This window comes from Peromyscus californicus, unplaced genomic scaffold (assembly GCF_007827085.1).
Source record: "Peromyscus californicus insignis strain IS unplaced genomic scaffold, ASM782708v3 Scaffold_3__1_contigs__length_106647218, whole genome shotgun sequence".
NCBI classification, from domain to species: Eukaryota; Metazoa; Chordata; class Mammalia; order Rodentia; family Cricetidae; genus Peromyscus; species Peromyscus californicus.
In genome coordinates, this window is record NW_026294551.1 from 76,333,976 (window position 1) to 76,356,064 (window position 22,089).

The following is a 22,089-nucleotide window of genomic DNA, read 5'->3' on the forward strand; positions in this document are numbered from 1 at the left end:
CCCCCTTCCAGCCTCAACCATGATTCTTACTTCTCCTTCAGAGTCTTCATCTATCACTCCTGGAATTACTCTAATACCGTGCATAAGAGCATTTGTCCTGCCCAGAATCAGTCCTAAAGATCCTGCGGGTAGTGGACCCATGACTCCAGTACTGAGAGCCTGGGGGCCCATCTGAGGTATTAATACTGCCCTGGAAGAGGCACAGAGGTCCAATCCTGTGCTTCTGGGGGTGCCTCTGATAAGGTCTTGGACAGAAAGGTATTTCTGTGAGGAGTGAACTGGATAGGATGGTGGGAAACTGGGGTTGGGACTGGTGTATCCAGGGCTCTGTACACCTGGCTGTGGGGGGTCCAGAGTGGACCCTGCTGCCCATTTCCTAAAGGCGGTAACAGATTTCCCTGAGTGTCAACCTTAGATCGGCACTCATTACTCCAGTGATGGCCCTTTTGACATCAGGGGCAAAGTCCCGGTGTCTTTGCCACTGCTTGGGCTCAAAGACAATATTCCTTAAAATGATCTTGCTGGCCACATCCAAAACAGGTTTTTTGGTGGGCTCCTCCAGAATATTTCCCCCTCATGGCTGAAGCTATTACCTGTCCCATGATGTGATACCCGTCTACATCTCTACACATCTTAAGATAATCATTTAAGCCTTTATTTTTATGGGGACTAATGGCCTCCTTGCAATGTTTATTGTCATTTTCAAAGGCCAATTGCTTTACTATAGGCATGGCTTGATCAGCATCCCCCAATATTCTACCTGCTAATTGAAGCAGATGATCTACAAATTCTGCAAATGGTTCTGATGGCCCCTGAATGACTTTAGTTAGTTGTTTGCCAGCAGCTTTATTAGGTAGCCCTTTCCATACTCTGGTAGCAGCTCTGGTAATCTGTGCATAAACTGCGGGATCATACAAAATCTGTGCTTGTAAAGTGGCATACTGCACCCGTGAGCATCTCAAGATTGCAAGCCAGAAAGCCCACAGCGGCATTCCTATTAGCTGTAGTTTAACAATGTTCTTGAAACTCACTCCTCCAAATTAAATAATCCCCCCCCCCAGAGAGAGCAGCATAAAACAACTGCATCCAATCTCTAGGGGTACAATTTAAGGCAGAAAAAGATTTAAGTATTGTTGGGTCCTGACGCACATTCCTTGAGTAGCTGTTGCCTTGCTTGCTGACCTTGATCAGATGTCCTCCCTATGCTAATTCCCTACCAGTTTCCTTCCTCCTGAACAGCTTACCAGAGGTTCCTTGTTTGTGTATTCTGCATATTTGATATAAACAGCTAGGATGCAAGAATGTAAAACATCTGTAGCAAACTTCTGCCCTCCGGTAATCCCCCACTGTGCTGTAAGCCTGTATTTAGGGCCTCTTCCCTCCTTCAGTAAATGGCATTCAGCATTCTACTAAGATGAATGACCCACTGTCTTGTCTCTGTTTTGAATCCTCAGCCCCTTGCTCAGACATGGTGAATGGGTGGTAGCACAGGCGCTACAAAGTACTGTGATAAAAGAAGCATGGGGCCCATATGGCATTACAGCTTCCTTAAGTTGTTTGAAGCTTTTAAAATCTAGGGGATTGTGTTCTCTTTGCCTCTGACCTTGAGCATTTTGAGTCTCTATAACTGGGTAAGAAACTCCCCCCATTAACCCCTCTATGGGTGTGGAAGGAAGGACCTCTATGCTGCAAAAGTCAGGGTTATCCTTGTAAGAAATTTTCTGTAATTTCCCTCTTAAGCATCTAGTATCCTTTTCTAATCTGACTTCTACATCATCACCCTCTGAAGACGACGCTACAGAGTCAGAAACATCATAAGTTTGAAGGGATCTGAAAGCCTCCACTACCTGAGCCTCTTCCAACACAGCTTTAGATTAAGATAATTGTTCTTGAACTTTGACATTATCACTAAGCAACACATCTTTAACCAAGCGCCACAAAGAGAAAGTAGCTAAGGGTAAGGAATCAGGCCCTCCTTTATGCAAGTATTTTTGTAAGTCCATCTTAACCTGTTCTCAATCTGGTATATTAAATCCCACAGAGACCAGAAACCAGGGACTAACATTCTGGAGGATCTGAATGAAATCTTTAGCCATCCTGTTCTTAATGGTGGTGCCCTGTTGCTTCAGCAGTCCAATTAACTGTTCCTCCAGGAGCAACTGCGAACTACCTGTACCCATAACAATTCACTTCCACTTACCTTCTTTTAAAATGCTGGCCAGGCTTTCTTTGGGTGTCCTTCAGCATGTCCCTTCTTTCTCGGATCTTGGTGGGACCTCCACTTGTAGCGCCCGTGCTACTACCCTTTCACCATGTCTGAGCAAGGAGCTGAGGTTTAAAACAGAGACAAGACAGTGGGTCATTCGTCTCAGTAGAATGTCCTTTATTGAAGGAGGGTAGAGGCCCTAAATACAAGCTTACAGCACAGTGGGAGAACCCCGGAGGGCAGAAGTTCACTACAGATGTTTTACATTCTTTCATCCTAGCTGTTTACACCAAATATGAAGGATACACAAACAGGAACCTCCAGTAAGCTGTTTAGGAGGAAGGAAACTGGTAGGGAATTAGCATTGGGAGGACATCTGATCAAGGTCAGCAAGCAAGGCAACAGCTACCCAAGGAACCGGGGTTAGGGCCCAACAGACATGCATACACCATAAAGTCTGCCCTTGGGACAAAAGGGTTGTTTTCTCCCTGACCCGCAGAAGGCAGGCTTAGTAGACTATCCAGAGGGGCAGGTCCAGAGGGATTGATGTCCTCATTCTCGGGTACCTCCAGCACAGGCTGCACTGGCAACATGTCAGGCTTTTCATATGCTGTCTCTGGCGTGAAGAGAGGTAACATCATTCATAAATGGGCTTAAAAGTAGCAGCCCTAGAGGTTCTGGGAGGATTAGGTGCCTGTGAGTAAATAGCCCATCACTTTCTTCACATCAGATTCTACAAAATCTGAGCAAACATTAGTGATATGTTACCTAGGAGGAAATCTAGGCATGGAGATGCTCTGTGAATGGCAGGTTTTGATCTCTACCCAGTGCTCTTCTGTGTCTATAGATATCCCCCAGAAGATGTGGTCTCAGTCATAGTGTGAGGAAGTGTGAAAGATGCTTCATATTCTCTCTCAGTCCATCTTGCTGGTGTTTTTTGGTTGAGATTCAGGGACAAACCACTGTAGCTCTCAATAGACACTGCTCTGAGTCCACTGAGATGCAAGTGCATCCTTGCCATTAGAAGGCTGGTCTCTGCTTAGAGTTCTACCAGAGAACACACTCTTGTCTCTACCTTCAGTTTTCTCTGTTTGCTGCCTTATCTATCTCATGACCAGAAGTGAGATTGCTGGCTGAATGTGAGGAAGGACTTGGAAAGAAGAGGGGATTTGGGTGGACAGACATCCCTAGCAAAGAGGCCTGTGTGAGTCATAGTCAGAGTGAAGCCATGCCCCCACACAGTGTGCTGAGTGCCACAGCTAACCAGTGTCTTCTCATTGTCCTTCAGGTCAACACCATGATGCATCCTCAAGTCCTCATTTCAGGCCTCATACTGCTTCTCCCAGGTAAGTGAGTAGGTGAGCTGGGGCATGCTGAGGAGGCTAGAGCTGGCAGAAGAGATGACAATCCTCAAGCCTTTTTTATTATGGCTTATGTCGTGAACAGAGAACCAGGATAAATTGTAGCTCCAAAGAACTTTCTTTTTTTTTTTTTTTTTTTTGGTTTTTTTTCGAGACAGGGTTTCTCTGTGTAGCTTTGCGCCTTTCCTGGAACTCGCTTTGGAGACCAGGCTGGCCTCGAACTCACAGAGATCCACCTACCTCTGCCTCCCGAGTGCTGGGATTAAAGGTGTGCGCCACCACCGCCCGGCCAGAACTTTCTTAACCTGTATGAATTTCAAAACTTATGGCTAAATAAACATGATCCCCAAGAACATGTCAGACAAGAGATGAGAACACATGCATTCATGTGATGGACTAGTTAAGGATGAGTGCACACACATGCATGGATAGACAAGTATGGGGTGAGAGTACTTGTATGGATTCTATGACAAGTAAATCTGATTTCATGTACATGCATGTGATGGACAAGTTAAAATTGAGTGCATGTGCATATATGTGATGGACAAGTAAGGGTGAGTGTGTGTGCATGCATGTGATAGACAAGTATGGGGTGAGAGCACATGAATGGATGCTATGGACTAGTAAATCTGATTGCATGTACATGCATGTGATGGACAAGTAAGGATGATTACATGTGCATACATGTTATGGACAAGTAAGGGTGAGTGCACATGCATGAATGTTATAGTCAAAGGTTAATAAAAAATTACAAACAGAGCTTTCCATGCATGATGACTACTCAAAGTCAGCCTTCATTACATTTCTTTGTGTATTTTTGCTTTTTAAAACCATTTTCATATATTTAACTTAAAAACATTCTAATTCAAAGTATTCTTTGAAAAGGAGGAAAAAAGGAATAACATAATTGTTTTTCAGACAGTGTATAAGTTAGTCCAGGCTGGCCTCCAACTCTATAGATAGCTGAGGATCACTTAAACTGTCGATCCTCCTACCTCTACCTCCAAAGAGCTGAGATCACTGGTGAGAAATAAAATATATTTCTGTGTATTAATTAAAGTAGCATGTATTTTATTTGTGATCATAAAATGTATTTTGTTGTAGAATATTGTTTTAAGACATGTTACATTTGTTTATGCTGTGGAACATTTGTTTAATGATGTGACCATGTGTTGTATTCTTTATATTTCATTTGTTTAACTCTGTGAAGCTATACTGTTTTGCCTGTCGAAAACACCTGATTGTCAGGAGAAAGGATAGGAAGTCTGGCAGGCAGAGAGAATAAATAGAAGAAGGAAAAGAGAGAAAAAGAAAGGAGCAAGAGAACAAGGAGAGAAGGAACACTAGAGGCCAGCCACCCAGCCATACAGTGAGCCACAGGATAAGAGTGAAAGTAAGATTTACAGAAGTAGGGGGGAAAAAAGCCCAGAGACAAAGGTAGACAGGAAAATTTAAATTAAGGAGAGCTGGCTAGAAATAAGCCAAGCTAAGTCTGGTCATTCATAAGTAATAATGAGACTCCGGGTGATTTATTTGGGAGTTGGGTGGTGGGTCCCAAAGAGCAAAAGAGCTAAAAGAGTAAGAAATGAACCAAAACAGTATTTGGCAAAATCAAGTAATAAGTGTCCCAGTAAGAAATATACTCATTATAGAACAAGTAACATGCTTTCTAGATCATGTCTCAACCTCACAGCCTAGGCCTGCATATAGGTGGTTAGGGAATCTCACAGTTCATTATTTTGTGCTTGTTTGTTTATTTCATTGTTTCCTGTGCTGGGATCTAACACAGGGGCTAGCATGGGCTAGTCAAGCACTGTATCATTGAGCTGCATCCTCAGCCCTCAGAGTTCCTTTAAAGGCCACTTTAGAAGCTATTAGTATTAGAAATTGAATTCCATCATCCCCAAAAGAATTATATTTAATCATTTCAGTTTTTAAATTGCATCATTACATTACTGGTTGCGTATTTTCTGACTATGTGGTCTTACTTTGCTAGTTGGTAGGTCTTGCTCAAGTTCTGGATTGTCACCAACTTTTAAAAGGGGACCTCTACTTAGTTTATGTGTGAGTGTGTGTGTGTGTGTGTGTGTGTGTGTGTGTGTGTGTGTGTGTGTGTGTATGTGTGTGGTGTGTGTGTGTGTGTGTGTGTGTGTGTGTGTGTGTGTGTGTGTGTCTTTATGCATGTATCTGTCTGTGTGTGCTTTAAGGGTCAATCATAAAATTCAGAACAAGCCTCAGTCTCTCCTTCCTGAAGATTGACTTTGAAGTTACTGAGGTTCTGCCTTGAAGCCAACAATGCTTTTCCAAAGCCCTGGCTCTGCTCTTTGAATGGAGAGGTGGGAAGAGTTAGTGATTTTGTTGTCATAGCACTGTGGGGGAGGAGGAGGAGGGATGGTTTGAGACAGGGTCTTCAAATCCTAGGCCTGTCTTCAACTCAATAGTTAGATGAAGCTGGCCTTGAATTCCTCATCTTCTTCCCTCTACCTCCCAAGTTCTGGGATACAAGTGAGTTCTGGGTTTATAAGCATTACCCACAGCCTGGCTTTTGAAATAAAAAGTTTTAAATTTAAAAAAAGAAGAAAGAAAGAGAGAAAGAAAGAAAGAAAGAAAGAAAGAAAGAAAGAAAGAAAGAAAGAAAGAAAGAACGGAAGGAAGGAAGGAAGATTTGAGTTGGTCTCAGTGGCACATGTTTACTATCCCAGAACTCAGGAATGAGAAGTGGGAGATCTTGATTTTGAGACAGATGAGGTATTAAAAGATCCTGTCTCCAAAGAAAGTCACTCTCTGAAGAACATAAAAGACAAGAAAAGTCTTGTGAATATCATACAACAGACAAGTTGTTTTGTTCACAAATGTACCCAGTAAGTAATCACACTGAGGAAGAATATGCTAAGAGGAAACTGTTTACAGTCTTCAAATTCAGATTGTAATACTGGACATTTAATCATGGGATTGGAGAGGTAAGAGGCAGCCAAGCTCTGGGAGTTTGAAGTCTGTTTTATGCAGCAAGTTCCAGGCCAGCCAAGGCTTCTCAGTGAGATCCTGGCTCAGAATCAAATGATAACAACAAACATTAAATTGTCATTCCCTCCAACCCCCCCAACAACACACACACACACACACACACACACACACACACACTCACACCAAAACACCAATGATAAAGAAGGCTAGTGTTGTAGTGTTTCTCAAAACCCCCAGAGACCACCAAGGAGCAGGTTTCTGATGCAAGCACATAAGAGTTCTTTTATTCAGGTTCACCCTGGGCCAGACCACCAGGCAGATGGAAGGAAATGTGGGGGCAGCCATGAGCCCAGGTGTAGAGAGTTTTTATAGGGAAAAGCCACAAGCCAGGAATTGGCAACTTGGGATTGGGTAGAAGGGATATGGTGCAAGGAGAATTTTTGAAACTATTGGTCTAGACTTTGGTTGTGAAACCACACTTGAAACCATTGGGTTAGACTTTTGGTGGGGAACCCGAACATAATTATCTGGGCTACTCAGCAGGATTTTCTAGATATCTTCAGAACCACATTTCTGAGGTCCTTCATGGAACTGAATACAGTAGATGGTCTGAGATGGTGGCCCTTTCCCTAAGGTAGAGCCTGTAAAGTCAAGTCTAGGCCCTCACACTAGGGCTGTAGTTCAGTGGACAGCACTTGCCTCAGTTTCATAATACCCTAAATTAAATTCCAGTTCAATAACCTCTACCGTAATTTCTCTGAAAAGAAATAAGAACAAAATTTATGAAAATGTTGGGTACTAACCTCCATCTCTTTCCCCTCTCTTCTTTTTTCCATCACAGGTGCTCTGGGTTCTTACACAGTAGTGGAAGGTGTGGTGGGTCACCCTGTCACACTGCCATGTACTTACTCAACAAATGGGGGAGTCACTACCGCATGCTGGGGCCTCGGGGAATGTAAGTCTTTTTACTGTGCAAGAACGCTTATCTGGACCAATGGATATCAAGTCACCTATAAGAGGAGGAGCCGATACCAGCTAAAGGGGCATATTTCAGAAGGAAACGTGTCCTTGACAATAGAGAATGCTGTTCAGAGTGACAGTGGTCCATATTGTTGTATAGTGGAGATTCCTGGATCTTTCCGTTATGTGACCTATTCCTTGGAAATCAAACCAGGTAAGCTTTCTTTATTTCCTTTGTTTATTTCTTCAAGTGACGCTAGTCCTCTGTGTGTTGCTAGAGTTTTCCTGCCTGGCCCACAGTCAGAACAAATCTCTCTCACCTGCCAGTCCCACAGCCTCTCAAACCCGACCAAGTAAACACAGAGACTTATATTGGTTTCAAACTGTATGGCCGTGGCAGGCTTCTTGCTAACTGTTCTTACAGCTTAAATTAACCCATTTCTATTAATCTATACTTTGCCACGTGGCTCGTGGCTTACCGGTATCTTCACATGCTGTTTCTCATCGTGGCAGCTGGCAGTGTCTCTCTGACTCAGCCTTCCACTTCCCAGCTTTATTCTCCTCCTTGTCCCGCCTACACTTCCTGCCTAGCCAATGGCCAATCAGTGTTTTATTTAATGACTAATCAGCAACACATTTGCCATACAGAACATCCCACAGCATCTGTGTGCTAATATTTTCTGTTTTCCTCTAAGAAGGAAACCGAAAGTTGCTATAAATATATTTGTGTATAGGTGGAGAGTTCTGCTCCCTGTCTGCCCTGCCTTGGGCCTTTGAAATAGGTCTCATATCTTGTCACACAATTTGTTGCCTGCACACTAGAAATGTCCACATAGAAGAGGGTTCCCTCCAACACCTGTTCTCTGTCACGCAGCAGTGTAGTAACAGATGAGCAGCAGTGGCTAGTCCATAAATGACGCTGACACACAATTCCCTCCAATGAGCTTTGTAGATGTAAACAACCGTCTTATTAAATAAGAAACACAGAGCCGATTCAGAGAAGAAAGCCAAGAGGTCAGAACTAAGAGCCTTACCCTTCCTGCTTCAGCCAAGAGAGCTCTCCGAAAGGGGCCTACTTCCTGTGTGTTTGTCTTTATAAAGACTTTCGGTTCTACCTTCTCATTGGTTGTAAACTCAAACACATGACTGCCTCGTCACTGCCTGTCTGTAGAGACTTCCAGGTCTTCTATGGTTGGGATTGAGATTAAAGGCATGTGTCTCCAATGCTGGCTGTATTCTTTTACACACAGAGATCTACCTAGCTCTGTCTACCAAGTGCTGGGATTAAAGGCGTGTGCCACCACCACCACCACCACCACCACCACCACCACCACCACGCTCTTGATATGGCTCTAATAGCTCTGACCTCTGGGCAACTTTATTAACATACAATTAAAATCACATTTCAGTACAAATAAAATACCACCACAGAGCTTTATTAGAATGAGGAGGTCTCAAGCCAAGATCAGATCCCCAGCTGGGAGAGAGAGAGAGCATTAGACAGAAACAATACCATCTATGAGGTTCATCCCTTGATGGGGTGTGAAGTGGCTTGCAGGGAAGGAGGGGCTTCTCTTTACAACCTGGAGAGGAGTTTCATTAAGAGCAGAAATGAGAGAGAGAGACAGAGACAGAGACAGAGACAGAGACAGAGACAGAGACAGAGAGACAGAGAGAGAGCACTGCCATGACTGGAATGGAAGGTCTACAGAGGATCCTCTTCAGAGAGCAGCCTGCAGAATAATCCTCTCAACATTCCCCTGAGGAGTCTCAGGCTGGTCCCCAGAGCAAGGAGACAGTCTGACTTGTTACATCTTTTAGTGATGGAGGTGTTAGCTGCTAGGTCTCAGGATGAAGGCAAACTAAGGTGCTTGTTAACATATCAAAGCAGACACTGGCTGCCATTCTCTCAGCAAGGCCAGTACCTGGCACACCCTGCCCCCTCCCTAAATTCTCCAGTTTAGGGACTGGGCTGGACTGCCCCTCCCCCAGCTGCTCTTCCCTATGTAACCCAGTCATTTTGGCTAGACAGGCCCCTTTGGGTTCTTGACCTCTTTACCCCCACTCTTGGCTCCTTGCTTTCCCCTCTCCTCATATGGGGAGTTCAGTTTGCTGGTCATGTTCACTCTGGACCCTTCTGCATGCCTCTGTCTGTTTTCTCCCACATATCTACAATAAATCATCTTCTCCACCATTTTTTTCTTTAAATTTATTTTTAAATATTTATTTATTTATTATGTATACAATGTTCTGCCTGCATGCCAGAAGAGGGCGTTAGATCTCATTACAGATGGTTGTGAATCACCATGTGGTTGCTGGTAATTGAACTCAGGACCTCTGGAAGAACAGCTAGTACTCTTAACTGCTGAGCCATCTTTGCAGCCCCCAACCATCTTCTTTTATTTCTTTTTTTTTTTTTTCCATTCAGGAAAAAAGTTTCCCATCATGTGATTTAGGTCACCATAGCATAAGTGACAGAGAGTATCTAACAGCCAGATGTTGATTAGGTCCATAAATCAGGGGCTGCTGTTAGGCCCATATCAGACAGCCTCTAACTTTATCAGCGAGCAGAAGGAAGGCAGGGCTTGACCTATTCAGACTGTGGGATCATGCAAACCAATGTTCTAACAGAAGTTTATGAAAACCCCAGTCTGGAATTATTACATTTTCAGTGTTTCTTTGCTTCTTTGTTTCTTTCTTTCTTCCTTCATTCCTTTCTCTCTGGTTTTTTTTTTTTTTTTGTCCCCAGAGTTTCTCTGTGTAGTCATGAATATCCTGGAACTTGTTCTGTAGACTAGACTGGTCTTGAACTTAGAGAGCTTCCCCTGCCTCTGCCTCCAGAGTACTGGAATTAAAGGAGTGTACCATAAGAACCAGGTTTGACATATTCTTCTTGTACATATCCTGATTTTTTTTCACTGACTAAAACATTAGGCTCATGAGGACTTCCTGGCTTCTGGTTCTGTTCCTAATCTCATTTTATTTAAGGGTTCACACAGACAAAGGAAATCAATAATAGATACTAGAAACAATCTGTCTCTATATTTTTTAATTAAGAACATTCTGTAGACTTTCATTTCTAGATTTCGTTATACATCCATCCATTCATTTATTTTTGTGTTTAATTAGAATTTTAAAACTGCATTTATTAATGTGTGGCTGTGTGTGAATGATATGCATGTGGTGGGTTTGCATACCATGATGAATTTGCCAGGGGCAAACTGCTAGGCTTGATACTCTCTTTATGATTTTATGGGACTTCTATGGATGTAAGTCAATGACCAGGTTTGCAAGTCAAGGACCTCTACCAATTGAATCAATTTACTGGATCTCTGTTTATTGAATGACTGATTTCTTGATTTTGATACTGGACCTTGCTTTGTAAATCAGGCTGACCTGGAACTTCTTGCTCACACCTTTGCCTCCCCAGTGTTGGTATTATAGAAATGTGCCACCATCCCTTGTTAGGGTGAAGTCCATTCTGATGGGACAAGGAGCTGCCTTTCCAAACCATGGCTGAGAGGCAACTCAAGGAATCCTGAAGAAGCTGGTCATAGATTATGAAAGAATGATGCATAGAGACAGCTTTGGGGAAGAGACGCAAGGTCCCTAGTGGCTATCGCAGGAGTGACATTATGTTACTAACTTGGCTGAAGTTGAATGATTCTGACATCCAAGGGTGCCAACTCACATGAGAATAAACCCACGTTCACACAAACACAGACAAGACACATACAGTCAGACAGACACACAGACACACAGACAGACACACATACACAGAGAGAGAGACAGACAGACAGACAGAGACAGAGACAGAGAGATCACTGAAAAAAAGTAAAATGCCTTGGGGGCTGTGTAGAAATGTGTCTAACATATCTGAAACCTTGGGTTATGTCCCAGACCTGCAAACACAATAACCTAGTAAGTTCTGTGGTTGTAGCTTGGGAAGGCAGTTGTTCAGCACACTTTCCTGCCTAAAACTCTGGGGTTAGAGCCCCAGCACCAGAAGTGGGATAGGCATGTCATTACAGCATAACATTACTAATTTAAGTTCATTAATTGAAGGTTTTATGGAGCTTAGAGATTCATTAGCAGGTCAGTGCTTACAAAGTCACCCTTAGTCACTGTAGTCCCTAAATGAGCCAGCAACTGTTTCCTCCTTTAACAACCAAGTCCACATCTTCTCATGATTTAAACACACAGAGCTTCCTCTTCAGGTGTCCTGGGAACCTCATCAGCTCCTTAGGACTTTCCCATCTACCTGGGAGAAAAAAATGCCCCAGGGCAAGAGAAGCAAAGCTCCTGAGCTGGTGATTCTTTCCTGGCTTTGTTCTCACAGTGATCTTCTGACTAGGTTGTTCGCATGCTTGCTTTTCTCCACCTCAGAGATTTACACTCTCCAGGGAGGGTGTGTACTGTGCTCAGGCCTCTGCCCACACATTAGACTGGATCAGCAAACTGACCAGACCAGGTTAGAAACAGACCCCCTGCTGCAGCACAGCCACACCCACTCCTTGCTAAGTTGTCAGCAGTGACTTTCACACTGACTGACATGAGTGCTTGCTCCTGAACACCTGTTTTTATGTCCCTGAGACAAAAATCCTTCCATCCGACCCTCTACATAAAAGGGACTTGAGGGCCAGTGAGATGGCTCAGTGGGGAAAGGTGCCCATTGTGAAACTTAATGACCTGAGTTCAATCCCTGGGCCCACATGGTGGAAGGAGAGAACAGACTCTGAAAAGTTATCCCCTGGCATCCGCATTTGTGACATCCCACAAACACACAAATAAATGAATAAATTAATGTAGTGAATATAAGGGGGAGCTCTACTCCCAATACTTCCTTACGCATAGTAGGAACACTACAGGTTTTTCTTTATGTCAAGGTAAACACACACTATATTAAGGGACTACATTGTATTCAAGGTAAAGAAGAGTTTTCAAAGCAATCATTCCTTGTTGCTGAGGTTTTATTTTGTAGTTAGCACAGTCAAGATCAAAGGAGATTACTTACAGGGAACACATGTGTCTGCTGACACAGACAGCATGAATGAGTCCTGGCTGACTGTGTGATCCCAGCACCACTTTGCCTTAGCTCCTGTCTAGGAACTCTGCACACTGAGACCATCAGTAGCTGTTTGGATCTTTACAGCACTTTGGATGCTGTTGGCTTGTGAATTGTAGATTAAACCTGCTTTATCCAAACATTCCAAATCTACAATACTCCCAAATCTGGAACCTTTTGACCATAGACTTGATAAATCACCTTGAAAACTCAACATCATGAAAGTATCATGTGCAGAATTATCCACAGTTTATAAAATTACCTTTTAAGCTATATATGTAAAGTGTAATAATATGAATGCTATATCTATCCATGTTTATACTTGAGCCTACCCATAAGGTTTTATCTATATGCTAATATTCCAAATATTTAAGCAAGATTTAAATTATCACACTCTGGGTACCAAGCATTTTTGGATAAGGGGTATTCACCTTGTCTGTCTTACATTGGAAGGAACCATAGACAATATCCACTCTCTACCCAATTGTGCAAATCCCATTTAATTGGGCTTGTGTGGGATCTGCATGCTAAGATGCAGGGCTGTGTGTTGTGTCCTCTGGGGACTGACTGAAATGAACATGCTGGGCCTGGAAATGTGGGTGAAGTCAGTCACCACTGAGAGCAGTGCCAGCCCCTCACAACCTTACAGTCTCACAGCTATGCTTAGACATCTGAGGACCTGACACCTGTCATTTATACAGTGTGTCCTTAGGAACATGGGCTCTGTGCTCAGCTCCATGTGATAAGTGCAGCTGCCTCCTATTGGTCCTGCCCAGTCCTAGTTGGTCAATGACAAAGAACAGAAGTTCAGGAGAGGAGCCTCTCTGGGGACAGCTTCTCATGGGTGCTACAACAGAAGCACTTGCCTATTCTTGCTCGACTGATCTTTATTTATTTTGATTTTCAAATCCAGAAATGTCCACAAGTCCTCCAACAAGACCCACAACTACAGGAAGACCCACAACTGCAGGAGGACCCACAACTACAGGAAGACCCACAACTGCAGGTAGACCCACAACTACAGCAAGACCCATGACTATTTCAACAAGACCCACACATGTACCCATATCACCCCGAGTCTCCACTTCTACTCCTCCAATACCAACACACACACAGTCTCACACACCAAGTACAACCCACTGTGGTTCAGGACCCAGAGTCCTTCTAACGAGAGTTGGTAGGAGACAGACAGTGAGTCAAGTCAGAAGTATAATATAGGTGAAGAGTTCTCTAGCTGGGCCAACAACAGCTTCACAAAGTCTGTAATTTCCCAGTCATAAGTTACATTTACCTTCTGCTGTGCAAGAGCTTGAACATGGAGGACACCCATCTCTCTATGTCAGACTCTCCAAGGATTCACTACTAGCCAAACTTAGGTGGATCAGTGATCTAGGATAGCTAATGAGGATGGTGGGAATCTGGTCCAGCTGGACATGACTATCTGATGAAAAACTAAGGAAACACTGAGAACTATGGTGAGGGTAGGGATACTCTTGGAGCAAGAAAACAAGGAGAGGAGCACTAGAGGCCAGCCTCCCAGTCACACAGCCACACAGCATGCCATTGAATAAGAATGAAAGTAAGATTTACAGAAGTAGGAAAAAGAAAAATCCTGGAAACAAAGGTAGACAGGAAAATTTAAATGAAGGAGAGCTGGCTAGAAATAAACCAAGTTAAGGCCGGTCATTCATAAGTAATAATGAGACTCCGTGTGATTTATTTGGGAGTTGGGTGGCAGGTTCCCAAAGAGCAAAAGAGCTAAAAGAGTAAGAAAAGAACCAAAACAGTATTTGGCAAAATCAATACTGACTGTCCCAGTAAGACATACACTCATTATAGAACAAGGAACGTGCTTTCTAGATCATGTCTCAAACTCACTGCCTTAGCCTGTGTATAGGTTGTTAGGGAATCTCACAGTTGTTTTTTGTGCTTTTGTTTGTTTATTTCTTTATTTCCTGTGCTGGGATCCAACACAGGGGTTAGCACGGGCTAGCAAGCACTGTAACATTGAGCTCCATCCTCAGCTCTCAGAGTTCCTTTAAAGGCCACTTTGGAAGCTATTGGTATTAGAAATTGAATTCCATCATCCCCAAAAGAATTATATTTAAGCATTCCAGTGTTTAAATTGTATCATTACATTATTGTTTGAATATTTTCTATATGACCTTACTTTACTAGCTGATAGGTCTTAGTCAAGTTCTGGAATGTCACCAACTTTTAAAAAGGGACCTCTGCTTAGTTTATGTGTGAGTGTGAGTGTGTGTGTGTGCATGTGTGTGTGTCTTTATGCATGTATGTGTCTGTGTGTGTTTTAAGGGTCAATCATAAAATTCAGAACAAACCTCAGTCCTTTCTGAAGACTGACTTTGAAGTTACTAAGGTTCTGCCTTGAAGTCAACAATGCTTTTCCAAAGCCCTGGCTCTGCTCTTTGATTAGGAGAGGTGGGAAGAGTTAGTGATTTTGTTGTCATAGCACTGTGGGGGAGGAGGAGGAGGGATGGTTTGAGACAGGGTCTTCAAATCCTAGGCCTGTCTTCAACTTATTAATGAAGTTGGCCTTGAATTCCTCATCTTCCTCCCTTAACCTCCCAAATTCTGGGTATACAAGTGAGTTCTAGGTTTACAAGCATTACCCACAGCCTGGCTGTTGAAAAAAAAAGTTTTAAATTAAAAAAAATGAAACATTTGAACTGGTCTCAGTGGCACATGTTTACTATCCCAGAACTCAAGAGTCAGAGGTGGGAGATCTTGATTTTGAGACAGACAAGGTATAAAAAGACCCTGTCTACAAAGAAAGTCACTCACTGAAGTAGATAAAAGAGAAGAAAAGTCTTGTGAATATCATACAACAGACAAGTTTTTTTGTTCACAAATGTACCCAGTAAGTAATCACACTAAGGAAGAATATGCTAAGAGGAAACTGTTTACAGTCTTCAAATTCAGATTATAAAACTGGACATTTAATCATGGGATTGGAGAGGTAGAGGCAGCCAAGCTCTGGGAGTTTGAAGTCTGTTTTATGCAGCAAGTTCCAGGCCAGCCAAGGCTGCAAAGAGATCTTGGCTTAGAAAACCAAATGATAACAACAAACATTAAGTTGTCATTCCCTCCAACCCCCCCAACAACACACACACACACACACACACACACACACACACACACACACACACACTCACACCAAAACACCAATGATAAAGAAAGCTAGTGTTGTACCTGTTTCTCAAAACCCCCAGAGACCACCAAGGAGCAGGTTTCCGATGCAAGCACATAAGGGTCTTTTTATTCAGGTTCACCTTGGGCCACCACCAGGCAGATGGAAGAAAATGTGGGGGCAGCCATGAGCCCAGGTGTAGAGAGTTTTTATAGGGAAAAACCACAAGCCAGGAATTGGCAACTTGGGATTGGGTAGAAGGGATATGTCACAAGGAGAATTTTTGAAACTATTGGTCTAGACCTTGGGCGTGAAACCACATTTAAAACCACTGGGTTAGACTTTTGGTGGGGAACCACAGCCCACTGAACAGGATTATCTGAACTATTCAGCAGGATTATCTAGATATCTTCAGAACCACATTCCTGAGGTCCTTCATGGAACTGAGTACAGCAGATGGTCTGAGATGGTGGTCCTTTCCCTAATGTAGAGCCTTTAAAGTCAAGTCTAGGCCCTCACACTGTTGTGCCCAGATCGCAACCCCCAGAGAGACCACCAAAGATGAGCATGCCAGAATGCAAAAGCAAGGTTTAATTCAGGATATACAAGCCTAGGCAGGGACTTCATCCAACAGATCCAACACAGTGGAGGCTGTAGGAAGTGCCCACCTCTTGCAAGCTCAGTTTTTAAAGGCAAAAAACACAAGGGTACATCATTTAGGGGTGCTAGTACGGGTACAATTCTGATTGGCTCGCTTCTAGGGGCTTTCTAGAAATCATGGCTTAATTTTATTTCTAAGGGAGTGGTTACCTGCCACCATTTCTCATTGGCTGCCCTCAGGTGGGGAGATTTCTGTGGTCAGTTACCCTGGAAACTAGGGAGAGGACATTCCATAGTCCAGCAGTCATTACCTCACAACTACCTTGTGACTCTCTACCTTTACACTTCCTGGTTTCTGGAATCTGCACTGACTGGTTTTAGTAACTCATGGCCTATTCTAGTAACTCATGACCTGTACCTAAAAGGAGAAATCTTAGGCCTTAGTTTTAGGGTGAAAGCATTTAGGTCTTATTTCTAAGATGGCTCATTTTGGTCTCACAATACTAGGGCTGTAGTTCAGTGGACAGCACTTGCCTCATAATACCCTAAATTAAATTCCAGTTCAATAACCCCTACGGTAATTTTTCTGAAAAGAAATAAGAACAACATTTATGAAAATGTTGGATACTAACCTCCATTTCTTCCCCCTCTCTTCTTTTTTCCATCACAGGTGCTCTCCGTTCTTACAAAGTAGTGGAAGGTGTGGTGGGTCACCCTGTCACACTGCCATGTACTTACTCAACAAATGAGGGAATCACTACCGCATGCTGGGGTCTTGGCGAATGTCAATCTGTTTATTGTGCTAGAACGCTTATCTGGACCAATGGATATCAAGTCACCTATAAGAGGAGGAGCCGATACCAGCTAAAGGGGCATATTTCAGAAGGAAACGTGTCCTTGACAATAGAGAATGCTGTTCAGAGTGACAGTGGTCCATATTGTTGTATAGTGGAGATTCCTGGATCCTTCCGTTATGTGACCTATTCCTTGGAAATCAAACCAGGTAAGCTTTCTTTATTTCCTTTGTTTATTTCTTCAAGTGACCCTAGTCCTCTGTGTGCTAATATTTTCTGTTTTCCTCTAAGAAGGAAACCGAAAGTTTTTATAAATATATTTGTGTATAGGTGGAGAGTTCTGCTCCCTGTCTGCCCTGTCTTGGGCTTTTGAAATAGGTCTCATATCTTGTCACACAATTTGTTGCCTGCACACTGGAAATGTCCACATAGAAGAGGGTTCCCTCCAACACCTGTTCTCTGTCACGCAGCAGTGTAGTAACAGATGAGCAGCAACGGCTAGTCCATAAATGACGCTGACACACAATTCCCTCCAATGAGCTTTATTAGAATGAGGAGACCTCAAGCCAAGATCAGACCCCTAGCTGGGAGGGAGAGAGAGCATTAACAGAAACAATACCATCTATGAGGTCCATCCCTTGATGGGGTGTGAAGTGGCTTCCAAGGAAGGAGGGGCTTCTATCTACAACCCAGAAAGGAGTTTCATTAAGAGCAGAAATGAGAGAGAGACAGAGACAGAGAGAGAGAGAGATGCCATGAATGGAATGATGGGGCTACAGAGATCCTCTTCAGAGAGCAGCCTGCAGAATAATCCTCTCAGCATTTCCCCTGAGGATCTCAGGCTGGTCCCCAGGGCAAGGAGACAGTCTGACTTGTTGCATCTTTTAGTGGTGGAGGTGTTAGCTGCTAGGTCTCAGGATGAAGACTAACTAAGGTGTTTATTATCATATCAAAGCAGACACTGGGTGCCATTCTCTCAGCAAGGCCAGTACCTGGCACACCCTGCCCCCTCCATAAATTCTCCAGCCCAGGGACTGGGCTGGGCTGCCCCTCCCCCAGCTGCTCTTCCCTATGTAACCCAGTCATTTTGGCTAGACAGGCCCCTTTGTGTTCTTGACCTCTTGGCCTGCACTCTTGGCTCCTAGCTTTCCCTTCTCCTCACATGGGGAGTTCAGTTTGCTGGTCATGTTCACTCAGGACCCTCTGGATGCCTCTGTCTGTTTTCACCCTCACATCTACAGTAAATCTTCTCCACCATCTTCCTTTTATTTCTTTATTTCTTTTCTTCATTCAGAAAGTTTCCTATCATGTGATTTAGTCACCATAGCATAAGTGACATAGAGTATCAAACAGACAGATGTTGATTAGGTCCGTAAATCAGGGCTGCTGTTAGGGCACATAGCAGACAGCCTCTAACTATGTCAGAGAGCAGCAGGAAGGTAGAGCTTGATCTATTCAGACTGTGGGATCTGGTCTAATGGTGCAAACCCATGTTCTAACAGAAGTTTATGAACCCCCCCAATCTGAAATACTTACCTTTTTTTTCTTTCTTTCTTTCTTTCTTTCTTTCTTTCTTTCTTTCCTTCTTTCTTTCTTTGTTTCTTTGCTTCTTTCTTTCTTCTGTCCTTCCTTTCTTTCTTTCTTCCTTCTTTCCTTTCTTTCTCTTTCTTCCTTTCCTTCTTTCTTTGTTTTTCCTTCATTCCTTGTTTCCTTCCTTCCTTTCTTTCTGTTTTTTTCTTTTTCCAGAGTTTCTCTGTGTAGTCATGGATATCCTGGAACTTGTTCTGTAGACTAGACTGGCCTTGAACTTACAGAGCTCCCCCTGCCTCTGCCTCCAGAGTACTGGAATTAAAGGAGTGTACCACGAGAACCAGGTTTCATATCTCCTTGATGTATATATCCTAATTTTTTTTTTTTTTTTTTTGCACTGACTAAAACAATAGGCTCACGAGGACTTTCTGGCTTCTGGTGCTGTTCCTAATCTCTTTCTATTTAAGGGTTCACACAGACAATGGAAATCAATAATAGATACACTAGAAACCATCAGTCTCTATATTTTTTAATTAAGAACATTCTGTAGTTTTTCAGCTTCTAGATTTTGTAATATATCCATCCATTCATTTATTTTTGTGTTTAATTAGATTTTTAAAACTACATTTATTACTGAGTGGCTGTGTGAATGATGTGCATGAGGTGGGTTTGCATACCATGATGAATTTGCCAGAGGGCAAACTGCTGGGCTTGGTATTCTCTTTATGATATTATGTGAGTTCTAAGGATGTAAATCAGCTGACCAGGTCTGCAAGTCAAGGGCCTCTACCCATTGAATCATTTTTCTGGATCTCTGTTTATTGATTGACTGATTTCTTGATTTTGATACTAGGCCTTGCTTTGTAAATCAGGCTGACCTGGAACTTCTTGCTCACACCTTAGCCTCCCCAGTGATGGTATTATAGAAATGTGCCACATCTCTTGTTAGGGTGAAATCATTCTGATGGGACAAGGAGCTGCCTTTCAAAACCATGGCTGAGAGGCAACTCAAGGAATCCTGAAGAAGCTAGTCATAGATTATGAAAGAATGATGTATAAAGACAGCTTTGGGGAAGAGACGTAAGGTTCCTAGTGCCTATCACAGGTGTGACATTATGGTACTAACTTGGCTGAAGTTGAATGATTCTGACATCCAAGGGTGCCAACTCACATGAGAATAAATCCACATTCACGCAGGCACACACACACACACACACACACACACACACACACACACACACACACAGATAAATCCCTTAATAATGTAAACTGCCTTGGGGGTTGTGTAGAAATGTGTCTAGCATGCCTCAAACTATGGGTTATGTCCCAGACCGGCAAATACAATAACCTAGTAAGGCCTCTAGTTGTAGCTTGGGAAGGCAGTTGTCCAGCAAACATTGCCACCTAAAACTCTGGGGTTAGAGTCCCAGCACCAGAAATGGGATAGGCATGTCATAACAGCATAACATTACTAATTTAAGTTCGTTAATTGAAGGTTTTATGGAGCTTAGAGATTCATTAGCAGGTCAGTGCTTACAAAGTCACCCTTAGTCACTGTAGTCCCTAAATGAGCCAGCAACTGTTTCCTCCTTTAACAACCAAGTCCACATCTTTTCCTGGTTTAAACACACAGAGCTTCCTCTTCAGGTCCTGGGATCCTCATCAGCTCCTTAGGACTTTCCCATCTACCTGGGAGAAAAAAATGCCCCAGGGCAAGAGAAGCAAAGCTCCTGAGCTGGTGATTCTTTCCTGGCTTTGTTCTCACAGTGATCTTCTGACTAGGTTGTTCGCATGCTTGCTTTTCTCCACCTCAGAGATTTACACTCTCCAGGGAGGGTGTGTACTGTGCTCAGGCCTCTGCCCACACATTAGACTGGATCAGCAAACTGACCAGACCAGGTTAGAAACAGACCCCCTGCTGCAGCACAGCCACACCCACTCCTTGCTAAGTTGTCAGCAGTGACTTTCACACTGACTGACATGAGTGCTTGCTCCTGAACACCTGTTTTTATGTTCCTGAAACAAAAATCCTTTCATCTGACCCTCTACATAAAAGGGACTTGAGGGCCAGTGAGATGGCTCAGTGGGGAAAGGTGCCCACTGCTAAACTTCATGACCTGAGTTCAATCCCTGGGCCCACATGGTAGAAGGAGAGAACAGACTCTGAAAAGTTATCCCCTGGCATCCACATTTATGACATCCCACAAACACACAAATAAATGAATAAATTAATGTAGTGAATATAAGGGGGAGCTCTACTCCCAATACTTCCTTACGCATAGTAGGAACACTACAGGTTTTTCTTTATGTCAAGGTAAACACACACTATATTAAGGGACTACATTGTATTCAAGGTAAAGAAGAGTTTTCAAAGCAATCATTCCTTGTTGCTGAGGTTTTATTTTGTAGTTAGCACAGTCAAGATCAAAGGAGATTACTTACAGGGAACACATGTGTCTGCTGACACAGACAGCATGAGTCCTGGCTGACTGTGTGATCCCAGCACCACTTTACCTTAGCTCCTGTCTAGGAACTCTGCACACTGAGACCATCAGTAGCTGTTTGGATCCTTACAGCGCTTTAGATGCTGTTGGCTTGTGAATTGTAGATTGAACCTGCCTAATCCAAACATTCCAAGTCTACAGTGCTCCAAAATCTGGAACCTTTTGACCATAGACTTGATATTTCACCTTGAAAACTCAACATCATGAAAGTATCATGTACAGAATTATCCACAGTTTATAAAATTACCTTTTAAGCTATATATGTAAAGTGTAATTATATGAATGCTAGCTACATCAATCCATGTTTATACTTGAGCCTACCCATAAGATATTACCTATATGCTAATATTCCAAATATTTAAGCAAGATTTAAATTCTCAAACTAAGCCCAGCATTTTTGGATAAAGGGTATTCACCTTGTCTGTCTTACATTGGAAGGAACCATAGACAATATCCACTCTCTACCCAATTATGCAAATCCCATTTAGTTGGGCTTGTGTGGGATCTGCATGCTAAGATGCAGGGCTGTGTGTTGTGTCCTCTGGGGACTGACTGAAGTGAACATGCTGGGCCTGGAAATGTGGGTGAAGTCAGTCACCACTGAGAGCATAACCTCACAGTCTCACAGCTATGCTTAGACATCTGAGGACCTGACACCTGTCATTTATATAGTGTGTCCTTAGGAACATGGGCTCTGTGCTCAGCTCCATGTAATAAGTGCAGCTGCCTCCTATTGGTCCTGCCCAGTCCTAGTTGGTCAATGACAAAGAACAGAAGTTCAGGAGAGGAGCCTCTCTGGGGACAGCCTCTCATGGGTGCTACAACAGAAGCACTTGCCTATTCTTGCTTGACTGATCCTTGTTTATTTGATTTTCAAATCCAGAAATGTCCACAAGTCCTCCAACAAGACCCACAACTACAGGAAGACCCACAACTGCAGGAAGACCCACAACT

At 43.1% G+C, this 22,089-nt stretch overlaps 1 protein-coding gene across 1 annotated transcript in view; it reads left to right on the top strand.

Moving 5' to 3' along the window:
• The first annotated feature begins 3,503 nt into the window (after nucleotides 1-3,503).
• The window catches only part of LOC128121893 (T-cell immunoglobulin and mucin domain-containing protein 2-like), a 50,909-nt gene continuing 32,323 nt past the window's right edge, over nucleotides 3,504-22,089 (top strand). The window contains exons 1-3 of the mRNA XM_052756962.1: nucleotides 3,504-3,552; nucleotides 7,373-7,705; nucleotides 13,470-13,562. Of these exons, the coding sequence (XP_052612922.1) occupies nucleotides 3,504-3,552; nucleotides 7,373-7,705; nucleotides 13,470-13,562 (475 nt within the window). The remainder of the gene's footprint in view (nucleotides 3,553-7,372; nucleotides 7,706-13,469; nucleotides 13,563-22,089) is intronic.